This window comes from Camellia sinensis, chromosome 2 (genome assembly GCF_055761805.1).
Source record: "Camellia sinensis isolate YWXY chromosome 2, ASM5576180v1, whole genome shotgun sequence".
NCBI lineage: Eukaryota > Viridiplantae > Streptophyta > Magnoliopsida > Ericales > Theaceae > Camellia > Camellia sinensis.
Window position 1 is genome coordinate 174,244,462 of NC_138962.1, and position 23,379 is coordinate 174,267,840.

The following is a 23,379-nucleotide window of genomic DNA, read 5'->3' on the forward strand; positions in this document are numbered from 1 at the left end:
TCCCAATTGGGTAGCTTAGTGTGTGTTCAATCTGTTAACTGTGTAGGGTTGGCGACTGGGGAGGCACGCTCTAGCATACTGTAGCCCCAAACTCTGTGAGTAACAATTGTGTAAAGATATGTTCAACTGATATCTTTTGAATACTGAACTGAACTGTTTACTGAACTGGTATTACTGAATGAATGTATGTCCTTTATTTCTGAACTGTACTGTGGCATCCTTAGTACCTACTGTTTACTGTTACTGTTACTGTTACAGAGATCTCTGTCGGTTCCCTCGTGGAACCACTACTGTTTACTGACTGATGGCCATCATTACTGTTCGGTCTTTTAAGACCTACTGTCACTGTTATGCTAATGGATGTACCACATATGACTGTTTACTGTACTGAACAACTGAAATACTGATTGAATTGAACTGTTTTCATTACTGTAAGGACATTCATTCTAAACCCCTTTACGCTTTATGTTATTCACTGGGCTTTAGCTCACTGCTCATATATATATGTAGGCGTACAGGCACCAGATCGGAGCTAGGAGCGTCACGGTAACTCCAGTTTTGTCAAGCCAGCCTTTGTGCCTCACTGCGAGGTTCCGAGTTGCCATGCTATGGCTTGGGGGTGTTTTGTTTGTTTTCCCCCGCCTGTCTTCATACTGTCTAACTGTTCTGTATAGACTGAATGTTTACCGTACTGTTATCAAGGGATTAGGTCCCGGTACTGTGTGACTGTAAATTCTGTATAGACTGTACTGTTTGTGTATGTATGAATGCATGAAAAATCTTTTTGGCATGCAGACCGTCGCAGCTCATTGGACATTGCTTAATTACTGTTTTGGCTTCCGCCAGGCCCTGCACTCTGTTTTACTGTATTGCGGTTCAGCAGGCCTTCGGTAATCTCGGATTACTGGCCGGTTACGGTGCTAAACCCATAGGGTCGGGTTTGGGTCGTGACAGAGTGGTATCAGAGCGATACTTACCACGAGTTATACCGCACACACGTGTCCAAATGAGCTATACGGTGTCCTAGAAAAGTTATTAGGGCATCTCAGGAGCATGATAAGTGTGTGGTTATGTTATGACTGAATACATGCTAATGTGGTAAACTGTTAAACAAATGACTGCTTATGTTTAAAACTGTTATAACTGCTTATAGTGAAATGGACAATGCAAATGAACCTGAGTCCTCATCTACTGAGGCAAGAATGGAAAGAATGGAAAGAATGATGGAACTGATAACTGCTAGACTTGAACAACAGAACCAACAGCCTCCTCCTCCTTCGGTACAGCCGGAACCTAATGTGAATGTGAATGATGGGGATATAATTGCTCTGACCCAGAAGTTCAGCAAAATGAAACCGCCATCCTTTCAGGGAGGCCTTGAACCGTTAAAAGCTGAAGCTTGGGTTCTGGAAACAGAAAAATTATTTGAAGTGTTTCCGTGCTCAGAAGCGAACAAAGTATTGCTTGCTACCTTCACCCTACAAGAAGAAGCTAGAAGGTAGTGGATGTTGATCCGCGATACAAGCACTGTTATGACTTGGGCTCAGTTCAAGGAGTCCTTCTTTGAAAAGTACTTCCCTCAGTGTGTTAGGGATAGAAAAGTGACTGAATTCGAACAGCTGAAGCAGGGCACAATGTCCGTTGTAGAGTATGAAACCAAATTTACTGAACTTGCCCGTTATGCACCGCACATGGTGGATACTGAATATAAGAAGGCCAGAAAATTTGAAGGTGGCCTTAATGTGGCAATACTTGACCGGATAAATGTTTTGAAACTACCGACTTTTGTGGGTGTTCTCGACCGGGCATTGATGGCCGAGTCGAACATGGCAGCAGTGAAACAATCTGAAACACCAACAACTGAATGGCATGGTAAAAGGCAGGGTTTCAAATTCAAGAAAGGCAAGCACAACCCGGCCAACAAGAAACAGAACACGGGGTCGACGACTAGCCCCAGCCAAGGGAGTGGGTTCATACCACCCTGTCCTGAGTGTGTCAAGAAGCACAAGGGGGTCTGCTACAGAATATCTGGAGCCTGTTACAGGTGTGGCAAGGTGGGCCACATGGTTAAAGACTGCCCCTCTGCTCCACAAGCCAGTAGTAAAGCTGCACCAAGCGCAGCAGCATCAACTGTAGCACCAAAGCCTAACCCCAAAGCTACCGGGAAGGAGCCCATGAGGCAGGGCCAAGTGTTCGCCCTAGTACCGGGAGACGTGCAAAATACTGAAACCGTTGTGTCAGGTATCCTCTCTATTTGTGCACAAAATGCATATGTATTAATTGATTCGGGGTCTACGCATTCTTATGTATCGCATGCTTTCTCACGGAAATTGAATAGACCCTTAGAACCCATGAACTATCTGCTAGCCGTATCATCACCCGTAGGAGGGTCCATGACATGTGCTTATATGTACCCTACATGTGAAATCATTGTTGGGGATATGCATCTGTTTATTGATTTACTGCCATTGAACATTGATCATTTTGACATAATATTGGGGATGGATTGGTTACAAAAATATCATGCCACTATTGACTGTGTGACCAAGCAAGTTGTTTTCCGTCCACCTGGTTTGCCTGAATTTGTGTTTAATGGGAGTGGAGTAGTACCTCCTCCGTATCTGATTTCATCTGTGAAAGCTGTTAAATTAGTTAGAAAGGGGTGCAAAGGATATCTGTGTTCTGTACAGACTGTACCTACTGATGATAATGCTAACGTGAACTGTATTCCTATAGTCAGGGAATTCCCAGATGTATTTCCAGATGATCTGCCAGGGGATTTAATTGACAGGGAGATTGAATTTACCATTGATGTGATTCCGGGTACGCAGCCGATATCGAAAGCTCCTTACAGAATGGCCCCAACTGAACTGAAAGAACTGAAAGTGCAACTGCAGGAACTGCTGGATAAGAAGTTCATCAGGCCTAGCACTTCGCCATGGGGCGCTCCTGTTTTGTTTGTAAAGAAGAAAGATGGCTCGCTGAGACTGTGCATTGATTACCGTGAATTGAACAAGGTAACTGTGAAAAATAAATACCCATTGCCACGCATTGATGATTTATTTGATCAATCTGTTAACTGTGTACTGTATAGACTGTACTGTTTGTGTATGTATGAATGCATGAAAAATCTTTTTGGCATGCAGACCGTCGCAGCTCATTGGACATTGTTTAATTACTGTTTTGGCTTCCGCCAGGCCCTGTACTCTGTTTTACTGTATTGCGGTTCAGCAGGCCTTCGGTAATCTCGGATTACTGGCCGGTTACGGTGCTAAACCCATAGGGCCGGGTTTGGGTCGTGACAGGCAGAGACAGAGAAAGAAGCAAAAGCAGAGGACGCTGCAGAGGAAGATTTCAAGACAGAGGGAAATCCAAAGAAGATACGAGTGGGCCGAAGTTCAAGTGTTACCATTGTGGCCAGGAGGGTCACATCAAGAAATATTGTTATGCCTTGAAGGTGTAGACACCCCATTTTTAACCGTCCTCAAGACTTGGACGTCATCGTTTGAACACTCGATGATCATCCGTGCTCCTGTTCGTTTTGAGTTCTTAAAGGTCTTGGCTGCGTGCCTTGCCTTAGGATCTCTCAACTTGTTTGTTTTGTGCTTGGTTGTGGACCAAGGACTTGTGGTTTCTCTTCTGAGGGAAGGGGGTCGCTTGTCGGCCATCCCTACAGCCCATCGGCCAAGGCATGGTGCCATCGGCCTTGTTTTCTTGCCATCGGCCATAAGTGTTGGCCGATTAGCACTCTTTTTGGTCGATCGGCCATATTTCTTGGCCGAGACCTTTCCACCTGCTTTTGCAAATATTTTTGTGCCAGTTGTGCCAGCTGGTGTGCACAATTCTCATCCTCCATACACGTGTATGGAGGGATTGTATCAAGACTCAAGCTTGTTCAACAAGCTTGAGAATTGAATTTCTATAAGAAGGGAGGCCCCTCTCCCTTTCCAGAGGTTCTGAGAATTTGAGATACAAAACATATATCACTCTCTCTATATATGTTTTACCTCTCTCTCTTCATTTACCTTTGTTTGTGCTCAAAAGTGTAAAATCTTCATACTATTGCACACAAACACCTACTAGAACACCATCCTTTTGTTGCTGAGGTGCTGAGGAGTTGGTGTTAGTGTTTTTAGGTTGGTTTGAACTCAGAAAAGCTGCTGGAGTTGTGTTCTTGAAGGTGTTCTTTAAGGGTGAGAAACTAACCTTTTAATCCCCTATTTTGGCTTAAGCTTTTAGACCTATTTTTATGCTGATTTAAGCTTAACTTTCTACTGTAAAAAGTTTTGATTTTTCATGCTTGTGATGTTTGTTTAAGGTCACTTTTGTATTGGGGGTAGTCTACCCCTTCTTAGGCCTTGTTTGGCCTTGTTTTGAACCATCCTTTTAAGCTATTGGGACCACCTTGTTTGGGCTTTCTCACCACTGAAATCCAGAGGATTTTCAGTGGTGGAAAGGTTGTTTTGGAGTCTTAAATAGGAGAGGGACACCCCCCTCTCCTTGTGTCTCATATGCTTGTATTGATAGCTCATAAAAGTAACATGTTTGTTAAGCTTGTTTTGGCTCCATCTTAGCATGTATTAGGCCTTATTTCAACATGTTATATCTCTGTCTAAGGTTGGTTTGATAGCCTCTTGCATGCACCATGCACTTGTAGTGCAATCCTCTCTATTGCCTTAACATGCATCTTGTGTTTGGACCATCATTCTTGCATATTTTGGCTCAACTCCAAGAAGCTTTCCCTCATGTTTTACCATGCTTGAGCTCTGTTTGGTGTTGTTTTAGTCATGCATGCATTGTTTTGTATAGCCATGATTCAATTTAGCTTGTTAGCTTTGTGTATCAAGTCCACTAACATGCATTGCTTAGACTATTCTCATAATTTGGTATCATTTGAAATGTTATTTCAGTGCATGTTTCATGATCATACACTTGTGCTTGTCACTCTTTTAATGCTTAGGAGGTTTGGCTCTTTGTACCTCAAGAATGGATATTGTGTATGCCTCCATACTTAGGCCTTTGGGCTATCATTTCAGTGCATTTTTGGGCTTATTTTGACATGCCATAACTCTGATTTTTATTGATTAAGTCATGCCATGTTTGGTTGTAATAGGTGTAGTGTAACAGCCCTTTGTAGCCTTACATGCTTCATGTTTTTGGTATTTTGTTCTAGCTTGTGTTGGCTAGGTTCAAGCATATTTTTGGTCTCATCTTGACTTGCCTTGGGACTATTTTGGTTGCCCTTGGCCCTTTGGGGCTTGCTTTGTATGGCCATGGTGTAAATCCCTTTGCTAGCCTTAAGCTTTGAGCTTCATGTATGCTATACTTGCTTTGTTTGGTTGATTTGACATCATTCTATGCACGATTTCAAAGCTTATAGTGTCGTCATACACTTGCATTTGTCGCTCTTTGAGCACTCTTGAGAGTTATGCTCTTGTACCTAGGTGATGGGCCATTACACGTGCATGCTTTGTTTTGAATTTGATGCTATCATTTCATCATTTTGGCCACTGTTTTGGACATGGCCGAGGTCTATCCATTTTACTTTAAGACCATTTTGCATGTTGTTGCATGCTTGGTACATTGCATGTTTGCATGTTTAGGTTGCATTGCATTTTGCATGCTTGATACATTGTATGTTTGCATGTTTAGGTTGCATTGCATGACATTGTTGTTGGTATACTCATGTTGCATTAGCTTTCCTTGTATGCTTAGGTTGCATTGCATTCAGTTGGCATGCCCTTGGTTTTGATAAGTCAATCATGATTGCATTGCGTAACATCTCCATGTTGCATGCATTGCATTGTGTTTGGTTTGGGGTGTTAAGCCAAACACGAGGAACGAGGGACGTTTCATACTTGAAGTGATGAAACGTGTCTCAATTCTTGGTCGCCAATACTCTTGATCCAACATGATAGAGTTTAAGACATTTATGTGTTTTTGTGCATTCATTGCATATTGATTTGTGCAACTCGGCCTCTTTGGCCATCATGTATCGAAATGCGTGATTGATGGCTCGAGGGCCGAACACTACACTTCTTTGAGCTTCAAACATGATAAGGGGTGTAGTTGCACAACATTTTCTTGCAAATGTATTACCATGCCTCTGTTTGTACTCTGCTACAACAAAAGGAGCAGTTTGCAGGAAGAGATGGCCGATCAGCTATCTAGTGTGCTGATTGGCTAACAATATTTGGCCGATGGCCTCAAAAGTGGTCGATGACCCTCATCTCTTGGCTGATGACCATACCATTTGGCCGATGGCCTCTCAGCATGTCCATGAGGTAGATCAGCAGTGTTTTGGAGATTTGTACGGTTTTTAGAAGTCTAAAACAGTGCAAACAGAGGTCACATTAGGCATGGCAACAGATTTCCGAGCGAGACGATTGAGCATGCATCATTCATCCTTTCGAGGCAGAGCTGTGGCAGCCTGTTTTAGTTTCATACTTGGTTGGTTTTGTAACTTGATTAATTTGTTTAATTAGCTAAGGGTTTTGTAATAATTAATTTGCTAGGATAGTCAGTTAATTAGTTGGTTTGTATTATTTATTCGGACCCTCTGTCGAGAGGGCGAATTTTGTAACAACTGTGCGTGAGTGTGTGAATGTCTTTCAACCTCACATCTTTCTCCCTTTTATTTAACTGTTTATGATGGTTAGTCCTAGGTCATGTTTCAATTAGCATCCTTATGCTAACATGTTTGCATTCATTCATCTGTATTGCATGCACCGGGCTCGGCGCATCATACTAATTGCATTGTATTTCAATTCCTATTTGAATACATGTATCAAGTTGCATTTCATATGCCATCTTAGAATAGCCGAGCCTATTTCTAGTTGCATTTTGCATGTGTTGCATTAGCCATCTTAACATGAACTAGGATCATGCATGATTTCTAACAAGTTCCCTGTTTTGGCTTGGAGTACACTGTGAGTGTTTATGCTTTAGCATCTTACATGTGTGTAGGTGTTGCCATGATAGCATGCTTGCCATGAAGCTAACTGCTTAAGTGTTTAACTGCATGAATGCCTGTGGATGAAGGTTAGATTGCTTGAATTGGAACAATTCACCGAAATGTGTGTTTTAAGCCCACTTGAAGTGGCAAAATCATGTTTTCTAAGCCCACTCGAGGGTGGCAAATCCATGTCTTAGCTTACTTGCAAGTAGCACCTTCAAACTATTTTCAAACAAACATGAGATGTTTTGTTCCAATTTAGGCGATCTAGTCTATACTTGTTTGCTGTGCGCATCACATAGTAAGATTAGCTAATAACCGGAATAAGAGCACATGTGTTTTCAAAAACAACATATCATGTTAGTAAAGGCCGATCTTTGATCGGGCGAGCGGGGGTGCTCATTGCGTGACCTTCCCCTCTCATACCCAAGTTCCCGAGCCGAGGCAACTTTGGTGATGACGAACACGTGGCCTTAGGCACGAGTCAGGGTTTCCTAAATTTCCCAAAACAAAAACATTTAGGTGGCGACTCTGTATCTGGCAAAGCAGTCCATGTTTGGCACTTCTTTAATAAAATCAGTTTTCCAAAACGATTTGCCGGATTTGGACTCTTTGGTGATTTATCGGTCTTGCATTACACTTTGCGAGATTAGATTCAGAACCGTGACATTGAGTCCGAACTGTAGTAGCTAATGAACAAACCAGATTTCGCGCCATTTCGTGCGCGGAGCCGGGACGTTCGGGCACGTCTACAGAAGGGAGAACAAAAACAAGGCAATAGACATCCAAAGATTGAAGATGGGAACACTGCAGTTACTATCTCAGAAGATATTGTATTATTCTCTGTTGAAGAAAAAGAATGCCTCCATATGTCAGACAACAACACCGAGTGGGTGGTAGATACAGCAGCTTCCTACCATGCCACACCCCGAAAGGAGTTCTTCAGTACGTACCAAACTGGAGATTTTGGTACATTGAAGATGGGCAACTCCAGTTTTTCAAAGATTGTGGGAATCGGTGATGTTCGTATCCAAACCAAAGTTGGGTGCACGATTGTGTTGAAAGATGTTAGGCATGTTCCCGATTTATACCTGAATCTTATCTCAGGGATAGCCTTAGATCGACAAGGCTATGAGAACTACTTCGGCAAAGGCATGTGGAAGTTGAAAAAGGGATCTCTGGTGGTAGCCAGAGGACAAGCAAGTGGCACGTTGTACAAGACTCATGTGGAGGTGCATTCAGATAGCCTCAACGCAACAAAAGATGAGGCATCACCAAATTTGTGGCATAAAAGGCTGGGTCACATGAGTGAGAAAGGGTTGCAAATTCTGGCAAAGAAGTCACTTATTCCCTTTACCAAAGATGCAAAATTGAACCCTTGTGACAACTGCTTGTTTGGGAAGCAACATAGAGTCGCTTTCTATTCATCATCTAGAAGACAATCAGAGTTGTTGAGCAGAGTATACTCTGATGTATGTGGTCCCATAGAAGTGGAATCTTTGGGTGGCAGAAAATACTTCCTGACGTTTATTGATGATGCATCACGGAAGGTATGGGTATATGTCCTAAGAACCAAAGCTGAGGTGTTCCAGCATTTTCAAACATTTGATGCTATGGTGGAAAGAGAGACCGGAAAGAAGTTGAAGTGTCTCTGAACAGACAATGGAGGCGAGTACACGTCAAAAGAGTTTGAAGCCTACTGTGCTACTCGCGGCGTCCGACATGAGAAGACTATTCCTGGAACCCCACAACACAATAGTGTAGCTGAAAGAATGAACCGGACATTGTGGAGAAGGTCAGATATATGCTAAAAATGGAAAAGCTACCAAAGCCATTTTGGGGAGAAGTTGTTTGTGTTGCATGCTATTTGATCAACAGATCGCCATTAATTCCATTAAATTTTGACATTCCAGAGAAAGTATGGTCTGGAAGGGAGATTTCTTACTCTCATTTGAGAATGTTTAGGTGCAAAGCATTTGCACATGTATCCAAGGAGAACAGACAGAAGCTGGATGATAAAGCTACTTGTAGATACCCCATTTTTGACCGACCTTAAGACTCAGACGTCATCGATTGAGCACTCGGTGATTGCGCATGTTGTGCTTGTTTCGAGATTTCGAAGTTCTTGGCTGAGAGCCTTGCCTCCGGACCTCGGAACCCTTTGTACTTTGACTCGGTCCGCGGACCAAGTCTTGTTTTCTCTTCCCGAAGGGAGGGAGATGTCTTGTAAACCATCTCTCAGTGGTCGTAGGGTACTTTTCGTGGTCGTAGGCCACTGTTCCCATTTGGAGACTAGTTTCCGATTTTCGGAGCCGTCAACCGTGTGCCTCAGCTTGGGACCACTTAACATTCTCCGTTTGGCACGGTTTTTGGAACACACCTTGTTTCCTCTGTCTAGAGGGACACTGTGGTCTGGGAGACCACTTTTGTGGTCGTACGCCACTTTTGATGCTCAGCAGCTGGTTTTTGGGGCTCCCAGCCGTGCGTCTTCCTCCCAAAACCTCGTCTTGCATCCGTTTTAGTTTGTCTTGGGTACAAACCTTACTTTCCATGTTTGGGAAGTGGTACAAGGGTGGGAGACCAGCTTTTATCCTTGGAGACCACTTTTCTCCCCGCCAGCCGATTTTCTGGTCGGGAAACTGGTTTTCTTGGTCTTTGGGCCACATTTTCTGGTTTCCCACCCCACCATTGGCTTGCTTTCAGTGTGGAGACCACTAATTCCCCTGGCTGACCACTTTTTTACCTGGGAGACCACTTTGGGTGGTCGGCCGACCACTAAAAGTAGTAGGCCGACCACCTTTTCTGGTCGGCACCTTTCCCCTTGTTTTGTCAGACTGAATGGATGCCAGCTGTGCCAGCTGGAGGGCACAAACTGTATCCTCCATACACGTGTATGGAGGGATTGCATCCAAGGTTTAGCTTCTTCAAGAAGCTTGAACCTTTTGTTTTTCTATAAGAGAGGCTCTCCCTCTCCATTCCAGAGGTTCTGAATTTTGCCTAAGGCACAAGTGTATATCTCCCTCTATATCTCTATATGTGGTGCCTAAAAGTGTGTGCTGTTCTTCACCTTTACACCACAACTCTTAACCATACACCCCACCATTGAACTAAGGTTCTTGGAGGACTTTTTTGGAGGTTGAAAAGCTGGTTTTTGGCTGAGAAAATTGCTGGTGTTGCAGTGCTTCAAGGGTAATCTCTTTTCTCCTCTTTTAAGCTTTGTTTTGGTCACTCTCTTAGCCATACTTGCATGCTTATTTGAGCTTTGTTTTCAACTAAAAAAGCTTCATTTTTTAGCACTTAACATGTTTTTTTAAGGCCTCTTGGGTGCTGAGGGTCTCCTACCCTCTTGCATGCCTTGTTTGGCCTTTTTTTGTGTCATGCCTTAGGGCCTTTGAGCTAATCCTTGCTTGGCCTTTTAGCCACTAAAATCCAGTGGATTTTCAGTGGTTGGCATGTGGTTTTGAGGTCCTAAATCAGAGAGGGGTGACCCTCTCTCTTTTTGTCTTGTTTACTTGCATTTTTGGCCTATCAAAGGAGCATACATTTTCATACTTTCAAGGCTTGGTTCAGGCACTTTTTGGTGACTTTTAAGGCCTTCCTAGACTCTGTCCATGGTTGGTTTGGTCACCCTTGGCATGCTTCTCATATGTGTAGTGTATTCCCATTTATGGCTCATCAAGGTAGCATGTCAATCTAGCATGTTTTAGCTCCATTTCAGTGGGTTTTTGCTCATCATTTGACATGTCATGACTTTGTTTTTGGCTAGTTTTGTAACCCCTCACATGCTCCATATGCTTGTAGTGTAAATCTTGTTTACTAGCTCGGTTCGCATGATGTTTTGGCCCTTTATTCTAGCACATTTTGGCTTTGCTCCAACATGATTTTGTTCATATTTTGGGCTGCCTTAGCTCTATTTTGAGGCCTCTTGGTCGAATGATGCTTGCCATGCATGCTTGTTGTGTAATAGCCTTGACTAGCTTTGAGTTTTGAGGTCTCTTGCATGCTTAACTTGAGATATTTGCATGTTTTGGCTTCATTGGGAATGTTATTTCAGAGCATATAGGGCTGCTATACTTCCACATTTTCCACTTTTTAATTGCACTTTTGAGTTGTGCTTTTATGCCCTATTTGTGAGCCATTGCATGAGCCCCATTTTTGTGCTTTTCAAAGCCATCATCTCAACTCATTTTTCTACTATTTTGGCTTGCACAGGGTCTGTTTGGGGTTGGTTTGGTCATTTGAGCATCGCCTTGCATGCCTCTAGTGTAATATGCTTCACTAGCTTTTGATGCTTGACCCTTTCAACATGCATTACATGAGTTGTTTTGCATGATTCTAAGTCATCTTACATGCCATTTCAGTGCTGGAACATATGCCATTGTACTCCATGTTGCATACTTTTAATGCTTTTGGAAAGTTGTGTCTTGTGCCTTAGGTTTGGGCCCTTGCATTGTGCATACTTGTATATGTTTTAGTGCCTTGGTTTTATCACCATCGGCCGCTGATTTGGACATGGCCGAGGCCTATCCATTTTGGTATAAGTCCATTGTGCATTGAGTATGCCATGTAGTCCATAGCTTTGAGTATGCCATGTGGTTGCATGATCAAACATTACATTTGTGCATGCCATATTCATTGCATTGTGTATGTTAGTTGCCATGTGTATTGTGTAGGCAAGTGTCATAAGCATTGTGTATGCTAGCCGTATGTTTGCATGTCCATCCCTTGCATGTTTGCATGTCTAAATCGTATCGCATTAGGTTGCATACTTGAAGTTGCGTTGTGCATGCCATGTTTGTTGCATTGTGTTTGGGATAGGAGTTAGCCCAAACACGGGAAACGAGGGGCGTTTCATACTCGAAGAGATGAAACGTACCTCAATTCCTGGTCGCCGACACTCTTGACTATACATGATGGAGTTTAAGGCTTTACGTGTTCATATGTGCATTCATTTCATATTAAGTTGTGCAATTCAGCCCCTCAGCTATCATGCATCGAGATGCGTGATTGGTGGCCTGAGGGTCGAGGCCTACACTCCCTTGAGCTTATGTAATGATAAGGAGAGTGGTCGCGCATACATGTGTTGCAAATACTTTGCCATGCCCCTTTCTTGCCCTCTGTTGCAGAAAACCAAAAACCAGCAACAAAAACTGGTCGACCGACCAGATAAAGTGGTTGGCCGACCACTTTTTCTGGTTTTTACCACAAAAAGTTGTTGGCAGGTGGTCTCCAAGGCCAATATCTAGTTGGCAGTATCCCTATAGATTCCCAAGATGGAGTTTCATCTCTCTAGAGCTTGGTGCAAGTTTCTGAGATCAATTGCAAACAGAGGCAAATCGGTCGCGAGGGATATCCGAACAAGGCGACTCGAGCATGCATGCATCCTTTGTCATCCAAAGCAGAGTTGAGGCAGCCTATATCATATAGTTTATATGCTTATTTAATTACTAACTTAGCTAATTTGTTAATTAGTTAGAGTTGTGTAATAATTAGCTGTAGTTTGTTATTCATTCTGTTGTGTAATAACTAGTTTAATTAGATTAATTTAGATTAGCTAGTTGGTTCTGTATTATTCATTCGGACCCTCCTCCGAGAGGGCAATGTTGTAAATAAGTGTGCGTGTGTGTGATACATGTCTTCCAACCCCCACTTCTTTCTCCCTTTTATTTACCAGCTTACAATGGTTAGTTTTAGGGCATGTTTCGATTAACATCCTTATGCTCGCATGTTTGCATCCATTCATCTGTCTTGCATGCATCGGGCTCGGCGCATCATACTAACCGCATTGTATTTCAATTCCTGTTTGAATACATGTATCAAATTGCAATTCACATGACATTTTAGAATAGTTGAGCCTATCTTAGTTGTATTTTGTATGTGTTGCATTAGGCATTCTCGACATAGCTAGGATCATGCATTGATTTCTAACATAGCTTTTGTTTTGGCTCGGAGTACTCGGTAAGTGTTTATGCTTTAGCATCCTTGCATGTGTGTGAGTGACTGCCATGATAGCATGCTTACCATGAGACTAACTGCTTATGTGATATAACTGCCTGAATGCCTATGGGTGAAGATTGGATTACTTGAATTGGAACAATGCATTGATTGCGAGTTTTAAGCCCACTTGAGAGTAGCAAATCACCATGTTTTCTAAGCCCACTTGAGGGTGGCAAAATCCACATTTTAGCCTACTTGCGAGTAGCAGACTGCTTTCAAAAACAAACATGAGATGTTTTGTTCCAACATAGGCGATCCAGTTTATATTTGTTTGCCGTGCGCATAACATAGTAATTCTAGGCTAATAACCGGAATAAGAGCGCATGTGTTTTCAAAAACAACATATCATGTTAGTAAAGGCCGATCTTTGATCGGGCGAGTAGGGGTGCTCATTGCATGACCTTCCCCTCTCGTACCCAAGTTCCCGAGCTGAGGCAACTTTGGTGATGACGGACATGTGGCCTTAGGCACGAGTCAAGGTTCCCTAAATTTTCCAAAACTAAAATATTTAGGTGGTGACTCTGTATCTGGCAAAGCAGTCTGTGTTTGGCACTTCTTTCTAAAAATCAATTTTTTAAAACGATTTGCCAGATTTGGACTCTTTGGTGATTTATCGATCTTGCATTGCACTTTGTGAGATTAGATTCAGAACCGTGACATTGAGTCCGAACTGTAGTGAGCCCAATGAACAAAACGGGATTTTCCCGGGACGTTCAGGCGTGTCTACACTACTCCATGCATCTTTATTGGCTATGGAGATGAAGAATTTAGATACAGATTATGGGATCCGAAAAACAAAAACGTCATTCGAAGCCGAGATGTCGTATTTCAAGAAGGCCAGACCTTAGAAGACTTTGGGAAACCAGCCAAACCCAAAGTTAATGATGTTTTAGAAATTGTTCCCAATCCTGCACCATCACAGCATGCCACTAATGAAGAAGAGCTACCGCAACATGCAGCCAATGATGTAGAGTTGCATGATGGATTGCTAGAAAAAGAAGATCCAAAAGAAGAGGGTGTTAAGCAGGGGGAGCCACAACCCCCTCCACCAGAGACTATTGGTCCACAGTTGTGAAGATCAACAAGAGAGTCTAAGCCGTCGTCAAAATACCCTACTTCTGATTATATTTTGCTTATTGATGAGGGGGAGCCAGAAAGTTTTCAAGAAGCTCAGAATCATAAGGAGAAGAGTTGTTGGCATCTAGCTATGCAAGAAGAGATGTAGTCATTGCAGAAGAATTAGACTTATGATTTGGTAAAACTTTCCCAGGGTCGAAAAGCATTGTAGAACAAATGGGTGTTCAAGTTGAAGAAGGACGGTAGTGGAAAGCTAGTCAAGTATAAGGCTCGATTGGTTGTCCAAGGTTTCAGGCAGAAGAAAGGTATTGATTTTGATGAAATCTTCTCGCCAGTTATGAAAATGACACTCATTCAAGTAGTTTTGGGACTAGCGGCCAATTTGAATTAGGAACTTGAACAGATGGATGTGAAGACGACATTTTTCCATGGTGATCTGAAGGAAGAAATTTACATGGAGCAGCCAAAAGGTTTTGAAGTAGAAGGGAAAGAAAACTTAGTATGCAGATTGAAGAAGAGTCTTTACGACCTCAAACAAGCGCCTAGATAGTGGTACGAGAAGTTTGACTCATTCATGGTGGGTCATGAGTACAAGAGAACTGCTGCAGATCAGTGTGTCTATGTCAAGAAATTTCCCGATGGAAACTTCATCATACTCCTGCTCTATGTTGATGACCTGTTGATTGTTGGGCAGGATGCCACAGCAATCAGATCACTGAAGAAAGAGTTATCACAGTCCTTTGACATGAAGGACCTAGGCCTTGCACAGCAAATGTTGGGCATGCAAATTGTGCGTGACAGGAAAGCCAAGAAATTATGGTGTCATAAGAGAAGTACGTTGAACGGGTGATTGCAAAATCCAACATGAAAGATTCCAAGCCAGTCAATACTCCGCTAGCTAATCATTTCAAGCTGAGTAAGAGTTCTTGTCCCTCCTCTACTAAAGAAAGAGAAGAGATGGAGGCTATTCCCTACTCATCCGCCGTAGGGAGTTTAATGTATGCAATGGTGTCCACCCGACCAGATATTGTTCATGCTGTTGAAGTAGTAAGCAGATTCCTTTCCAATCCAGGAAAAGAGCATTGGGAAGCAGTCAAGTGGATTCTAAGGTACCTCAAGGGTACAGCAAAAATGTGTTTATGCTGTAGAGATACTAAACCAGTCTTGGAAGGCTATACGGATTCCAATATGGGGGGAGATCTTGATGGTAGAAAATCTACATCAGGATTTCTGTTCACTTTTGCAGAGGAACTATGTCTTGGCAGTCCAAGTTGCAGAAGTGTGTTGCTTTTTCCACAACCGAGGCAGAGTATATTGCCGTAGCGGAAGCTGGAAAAAAGATGTTGTGGTTGCTGCAGTTTCTCCAAGAGTTAGGATTAAAGCAAGAAAAGTTCACGGTACATTGTGACAGCTAGAGTGCCATAGACCTGAGCAAGAATTCGATGTACCATTCTCGCACAAAGCACATTGATATTCAGTATCATTGGATACGCGAAGTGATGGAAAAGTAGTTATTGGAACTGATCAAGATCCATACAGATAAGAATCCAACTGACATACTGACAAAGGTGGTCTCGAGAAACAAACTCAAAATCTACAAAGACATTGCCAGGATGGACTTCAAGTGAGAAGTCAATTCTCCATATGGGCGTGGAGGGGGAGAATTGTTAGTGCAGCACCATTTCTCCACTGCCCAAATGGAGAACCCACTTGAAGAGAAGTGCGGATGGTAAATGGGGGTGGCACCTCCCCATTAATGTGGGTGGCGGTGGCCACCTCCCTACTAAATGTTTGTGGCTCTCCTCTTCCTCAATTGTGTATAAATTGAGGTGAGAATGAGAGGTTGAGCAGAACACACAGAGATATAGAGAGTGTGAGAAGTGTGAGAGTGCTATAAAGAGTGTTTGTGAGGTGTGAGTTGTAATCTCCCTCCGGAAAAATTCTATAGTGGATAACTCTCTGTGGACGTAGGCAATTGCCGAACCACGTAAATATTCTTGTGTTATTGTGTGTGATTGATTTCTGGTGTCTCACAGTCCCAACAGTTTGCACATTTGGAAGAGCTTTGGATGTTTGTAAGGTAATCCACAATCTGCCCAGGTAATCACCTATCCCTTGAAGTTATATAAATGTGGTGAAAAATCTTTAAATCTGTCTTATATGTATCCTGCAAGTGAAACAGAGCTGTATTTTTTCCCCTTCCTACAGGTTTAGAAGCTGGAATTGTTGGGTTCGGCAATCATCAATGCTTAGAACCACCATTAGGTGTCAATGTTGCTTGGAAGGTAGCTCCAATTCTTTGTGGTTGGTTTTTTGATGGCTCTGAGTTGATGTTAGAAATCAGAGATTTAGATCTGACTCAACATAGCCTTCTTAATCACCAGAGGTCTATTTTGAAGCTTTTTTTTAAAAAATAAATAAAATTGTTATACTATCCTCATCCATTCTTTTAACTTCTATTTTTCTACTGTACGTTTTTTTTTTCTTTCTTATTTTTCAAGGTTATTGATTCTTCTTAGGCCTTAGAGTTCATTAATAGTAATTTGGCAATCTCGTTTAACTCTTTTTCAGTTGTATTCGTATTTTAGTTTGAAGTGTATGTAACATAATTCATGTAAATTGTATATTTGTGTGAATCCTTCTCATGGTCTTAAGTTGCAAGTAAGTCAGAGCATTCGAACTATCGTTGACAAGCCCACTTAGTTCAAATCAAACAGACAAAAATCCAGACTTCACGGCTCAAGCAGTGGAGTGGTCTCGCGGTGAAATCACTGTCTCTAGGTTTCAGACTCTACTGTCAAAGTATAGAGAATGTCCACTCACCGCTTGAGCAGTGAAGGGATGGCTCTAGTGGTCTAGGTTGCAAAGTTAGTTTAAAAAGTCCGAATTTTCATCATTTCCAGATCGTTGCTCTCTTTAGCAGTGTGAAACTTCTTCCGAATTTATCCAGTGAGAGTATTACACATTACTTGATGCAGAATTTTGAGATCTATGAGTCCTTGAGCATTGATTAATCATATTCAATATTCCATTTCATCTTTTTTCATCTATGGAGAAGTCCAATGGATTCCAAAAGGCATTTCTAAAGTCCTTTCGTAGATTCTGAAGGCGGGGAGAGCAATGAATGTGGATTCGGCACCTTGAAGATTGATTCGGGGAGAGCAATGATTGTGGATTTGGCAAGAGCCACTTATGTCCAAGTGTGGATTCACCAAGGATTGTAAGAAACTCTTGTAATTGCTCCTTTGAATTAGTGATTTGATTTTCAGGCATTGAGTCTGTAATTTTTCATCTCAACAGGAGGTTCTCAAATTGAAATTTACCACGTTAAAATCACACCACTCTCTTAGTTGTTTTTGAATTAGTTGTTTACATGCTCGATTTGGTTTGATCTAGCTATGGCTTTTGATCATTTGGTTGATGGATTTGTCAATTGGTTGAATTGGCCATCAAGCCTTTGACAAATTGCGTAGTAGATCCATAATTGTTGAATCTATCAAGGGATTTCACTTTTGACTTAGGAACTTTTTAACTTTGTACCATGGATCTTATACTGTGATTTATAAAATAAATGATTCAAATTATGGAAATAAGATTTGTGGTGAATCTCACAAGCCCGCACAACATTGTCCAGTTCACAAGCTTGTCCCTAAACTATTTTAGGTCCAGACAAACGGAGACACCATTGTGAATTTTAATATAAAAATAGTTTTTGAACACATGACGGTTTCAAAGTTGGAGTTGAGCACGTTTGGTACGATAGAATGGGAAACAGGTTGAAATAGATTGTTCATTCTAACTTGATATTCTCTTTCCCTTGTTTGATACGCTTTATCTAAGTAGGAATAGTCAATTCAATGAAATGACTATTCCAACAAAACATGAGAATGCCTATTCTTTCCTGCAACCGAAGAAATAGCCATTCTATTCCATCATGAATCACCATAAAATATTATCATTTATCTACACTCACCATTCCCTTATGCTATCACCCATTCCACCACCCCATCACCACCAGTACTACTGCGGTCGTCACAATTACAGTTACCGCCACCTCAACCACACCACCACCACCATCACCGTTGCCACCACCACTACTATCACTTCCACAACCACTATATACCACCACCACCTTACTACCGCTGTCGCCACTGCCACAACCATTACCACCACCTCCACAACCACAAAACCACCACCACCACAATCGTTTGAACCACTATCCTATTACCACCCCTCTTACCACAACTACTGCCTCTACCACCACAACCACTACTTTATCACCACTATTACCACATTCACAAAAACCACAACCACTATCACCACCATTGCGAGAACCACCACTCTACTACCGCTGCCTGCCGCCATAACCACCACTATCACAACTACAACTACCACAACACCACCTTATCACCACCACTAATTCCACAATGACCTACCACCACTACCATTCTACTACCACTGCTGCCACCGCTACTTCTACCACAACTCACACCATCACTTTCACAACTATCAACACTTTCATAATTTATATGAATTTTTAACTTGTTTGTTATTAGGTTGTTAAAAAAGAATAATAATAATAATAATAATAATAATAATTTATTTCATTCCATTAGTTTAATAGGCATAATCAAATATGAGAATGAGAATTATGATCCTATTTCTATGTCATTCTAGGTTGGGAATCAAATAATGGAATGAAAATAAACATTAAATTCCATGCTACCTTGTATTCCATTCTCTCTTATTCCATTTCCACTTCATTTCATTTCATTTCATCATACTATACATAATTTGTCTTTTTAGAGTTATCACCCAAATAAAAAATATATATATATTCTTGTGATAGCCCCTATTCCTAATCAGAAATATAGTGAAATCACCTTTCCTAAGAATAGCCCCCACATTCAAGGCCCCTTTTTTACCATTGGCAAGAACTTGCTTTAATGTTGGTTTTACACTCGTGTTGCACTTTGTACCTCACAGCAGCAGTATCAATAATTTATTTCAGCTTTATCAAATGGAAAATGTATGAAAAATGTATCAAGACGTGTAAAAATTGTACTGAGATATGTATGCCTCAAAGACTGACTGATGAAATGAATACTTCGTTTGTTTGGGCAGAAAAATACTTTATGCATTTTCTAGCGTTTTGTACAATAAAAAACGAAAGTGAACAAAAAAAAATTTCATAGTCAATAAAAAACAAACATATTTGGACATAAAATATTTTTCACTATTAAAAGTCAAAATATTTTTTGGACTAAAATCTTACCAATATGTCACCTTACTACCATTGTTAGTGTCATCTCCACCACCATCACTGCTGCAGCCACCCTATCACCATGCCGCCACCTTCACCTCTACCTTCGTCTCACTACCACCATCAAACAAAGAAAAACATTTTTTACAGAAACATTTTCTAGAAAAAATTTTCTATTAAAAAATATTTTTTACCCAATGCAGCTTAAAAAGTTCAGTAGTATTGATGCTGAAACAAACTATGGTACAACAAACAGAGCATGCAAACCTTTATTTTACTGGTACAAAGTTTGACAAGAAAAATAAATAGTTGAAATTGAAACAAACGGCACAGAACGTTGCCAAATTCACAAGTCCTCCTTTTAAGTATAGGATTGAGGAGGCTTGAAGATTGGGGGTGTCATGGAGACATTTTTTGGGGCCTAATAAGGGCACCTTTGAAAAGAAGTCCACATTTCCAGTGTCCATAAAGATTGGTAAAATTGAAGGACACTTCTCCTTCGTCACCTTTGGTAGTCCGAAAGTTGCCGACGTTGAGCTCCAGCCATTGCCCTTTGGGCTCCTCATAGAGGCACACGTTGCGTTCATGCACTTGTCCATTTGGGAGTGACAGTTTGAGTGTATTGGGCAATTCCCACCCAGAACAACCTTTAGCCAACCTGACTATAAATACAATCTCATAATCAACGTCTGGGGACAACTCTGATATCTCAAACTTCCCTTGCACATCTAACCAACATACGGTAATTAACTTCACTACTTCCACATTATCATCACTGCAAAATTGCAAAGGGATTATTTATTAATGAATTAATAGTATGTAGAATTTGCACTATCATATTGTTGAACGGAGAGTTTCTAGAAAACTCAAACACACTAAAGATAGTTGATGACTTTGAATATAAAGCACAAGAACCATACAAATTGGGTAAATTCAATAAGGAGATACGATCCCAATGTAGAACTCAAACCCAACCTAAAAACTTGCTATTGAGGGGGGAGTATTCGAGCATGTTGAGAGAAGATTGATTTGAATTGTTGGGTTCATCATTAGTTTGGCACTGAGGTTAGTGAATTTGAGTTTCTAGTAGTTTTCATGGATAGTGGCCATATCCATAAATTTAAGAATTAGATTGAATTTGCATATATGATGGATCCGTATTGGACAAATATCTAAATGGGTGTACTGTAAAATCTAATAGTATCACACACAGACCTCATATCTTTGAAACATTTCCAAGTCCAATAGTCATTTACATTGCCCCAAACAATTGAAAGTGCTCTTGGATACAACATGAAGGAGGAATGACCAGACTTCTTGTCAACCCATTTTTTCTGTCAATAAATGGACCCAAAAACAAAAAAAAAAACAAAAAAAAAAAAAAGAAAGAAAAAAAAGATGATATTAGTTTAGTAGTGAATCATCATCAGCTCTTGGCTCAAATTTATTATTCAGAGATTACAATGAACTCGATCATGGACTTTATTGGGAAGAATAATAAAATACAAAAAACAAGTATGAATGTTTTTTTTTGTAACAGCAAAAAAAAAACTTTATCGATGGAATCAAGAAAAGTACAAGATACAACATCAATAAAGAAAGTGAGTGCAAAGAACATCAAAGCCAACTCCATGATCTCAACTAGGTTGGCACCACAAAGCTGGCCAAATCATCTGCTAACACACCACAACGTTGGTGAGTGACCAACAAACAAGAAAAGAAAAACAGAGAAGCAAAACAACAGAACAAACACAGCAGAAAGCCAAGACAACACCACTGCCAAAATGAGCCAGGCTACGCATTCAACAACCCCCTTCTACCAAGACAAGTTCTGATGTGACTGAAGTTGAACACAAAATCATTGATAGTGAAATGAAACTCTTTAAAGTTCAGATTCACCCATAAAGCAATCCTTATTTTAATAAACTCACACAACTTGGCCAGAATTGGAGAAGATGCCTTAAACAAACATTCATTCCTGAGTTTCCACAAGGACCATAGCACAGCCAAGGGGGTAGCATTCCATAACAATCTTTCCTTCATTTTTACAGCTCCCCCAGCCCACCACTGAAGAACCTCCCCCACAGATCCTGGCATTGCTCCTTGCACCCCCCACCAGTTCATCATCTCAGCCCATACTTGCCAAGAAAAGGGGCAGAACACAGCAGGACATGGTTCAAAGATCCACAATCAGCCTTACAAAACACACACAGATTTGGAGAGCTACTTTGAAGAACACCAATTCTATGCAAAAAATAGCAGTGTTCACCCTATTCTTCCAAGCCAACCACCCAAAAAACTGGACCTTTGGAGGGATGTTTTTGATCCACACCAGACTACAAGTTCTGATTCTAGGGCCAAGATGATCCTCTACAGCTTTATAGGCAGAGGATACAGTAAACAAACATGAGGATGAAGTTGATGTAGTCCAAAAAACAAGTATGAATGTAGTATTAAAGAATCATTCTCAAACTGACTTTGTTTCCTTCCAACACTTATTTTCCTTTGATTTAGTTTGTTACTGTGAGTGAAGGCAAAAAGTTTCTCAAGTTTTGAATCATTTCCACATTACATTAGAACATTAAAGAACTGGAAAACAGGAAACAAAAAAATAAATAAATAAAAAGAAAGAAAACAAAAGAAAGGGAAGGAGGAATTGATTTGTTGGCCTGACCTTTCTTTTATTTTCAAGGAAGACTCCATTGATGAGATCTGCCTTCTTCATCATTAATGAATAAGGCTTCAAAGCTGCTCAGAATTTCCTCTCCTTTGCCTGTTGAACTTGAGTTTAGACCATTCATTTTTATAGCATTTCCCCTATGAAGACCGATCATATCATATTAGTCCTCTTTGGTAAAGTTTATTGTAATTTGAAAGTTGAAATTAAAAATACTCCCCTCTAGATAAAGAATTTTTTTTAAACTTACTTAAGTTATTTCTATCTAATAAGAAATTATACTAAATAATTTTTTTAAATTTATTTTTTTATTTTTTACACTATATAATCTAATACAACCAAATTAAAATACGTTGTAAAAATGTCAATGTCATTTAAACCATAATAAATACCTCATTATATCATATCATATAATACATATTTGAAATTATACCTTCTTTTTTAACGAGAAGATTCTAAAAATTGGTCATGTTTCTCTCGAAGAATTTGCTTTACGCAACACAACTTTAATATATACTTTAAGGTAATTTACAGTGACTTTCTTTGAAATTTCTGATAACCAGAGTAATATTCATGCTATGTACGGTTTTCAAATAAAGAATTAATAATTAATTTTAAAATTAAAATTAAACAATAAAAAAAATTAAAAATTAAATTTTAACTATTTTTATCACAATTTTGCTTATGATTTTTTCTTCTTCTTCTTACCATTAATGCTTGTTTTATGTTCTAAATAACAATAATATGAAGGGGTATTTTTTTTAAGGTCCCTGATATTATGATTTTATAGTAGAAAGGACATCAAATATTTTCATGATGTCTAAGGTCCCTCAACATCAATCCAGAGAAATTTCAGTCCCAGAGAAAATTTAGTTCAAAAACCAGAGAATTTCTCTGGTTTTAACCCAGAGAAAACTCAGTTAAAAACCAGAGAAATTTGAAAAATCCAGAGAAAATTGGTCAAAATGAACCCAAAGAAATTTGAATTTTCCGTGTTTGAGTGAAAAAGCTATAAAGATTTGAAATTTGAAATAAAAATGTGAAACAGTTGTAGGGGAATTTTTCGCTCTGTCTTGAAACACCTCTTCAACTTGTGGAAACAACTTGTGATCAACTCAGAGAAAATTCCTTCTAACCCAAAGAAATAATATTGCGGATCAGAGAAAATCCCTACTACAGGTCCAGATATCAACTAAACACTGTAACTTTAACTTTGGATGTCCAATAACTACACACATCTGGTGAAATTCCACAACTCTTCATTTCTCCCATAACCTTCAAAGTTTCATCCTCTTCGCCTCTTTTGCAAAATCCATCAATAACCGCATTATAATAGTAACTTTTGGCAGGCTGATTTTTTTTTGCCTCAATTTTCAAATGAGGTTCAAAGCAAATTCAACACATCCAACT

At 40.4% G+C, this 23,379-nt stretch overlaps 1 protein-coding gene and 1 long non-coding RNA gene across 2 annotated transcripts in view; both read right to left on the minus strand.

Annotated features, from left to right (window-relative positions):
* LOC145820464 (uncharacterized) overlaps positions 1–19,408 on the minus strand; it is a 55,660-nt gene extending 36,252 nt beyond the window's left edge. The window contains exon 1 of the long non-coding RNA XR_014362049.1: positions 19,305–19,408. This is a non-coding gene — a long non-coding RNA (uncharacterized LOC145820464). The remainder of the gene's footprint in view (positions 1–19,304) is intronic.
* Positions 19,409–19,490: 82 nt separating this feature from the next.
* On the minus strand, positions 19,491–22,452 carry LOC114297107 (protein PHLOEM PROTEIN 2-LIKE A1). Its single transcript, XM_028241470.2, has 4 exons — positions 22,403–22,452; positions 21,967–22,109; positions 20,508–20,626; positions 19,491–20,067 (listed from the first exon to the last, which is right to left on the minus strand). Exons 2-4 carry the CDS (start codon positions 22,018–22,020, stop codon positions 19,692–19,694), a joined length of 549 nt encoding a protein of 182 aa, XP_028097271.1. The 5' UTR covers positions 22,021–22,109; positions 22,403–22,452; the 3' UTR covers positions 19,491–19,691.
* Positions 22,453–23,379: the final 927 nt, after the last annotated feature.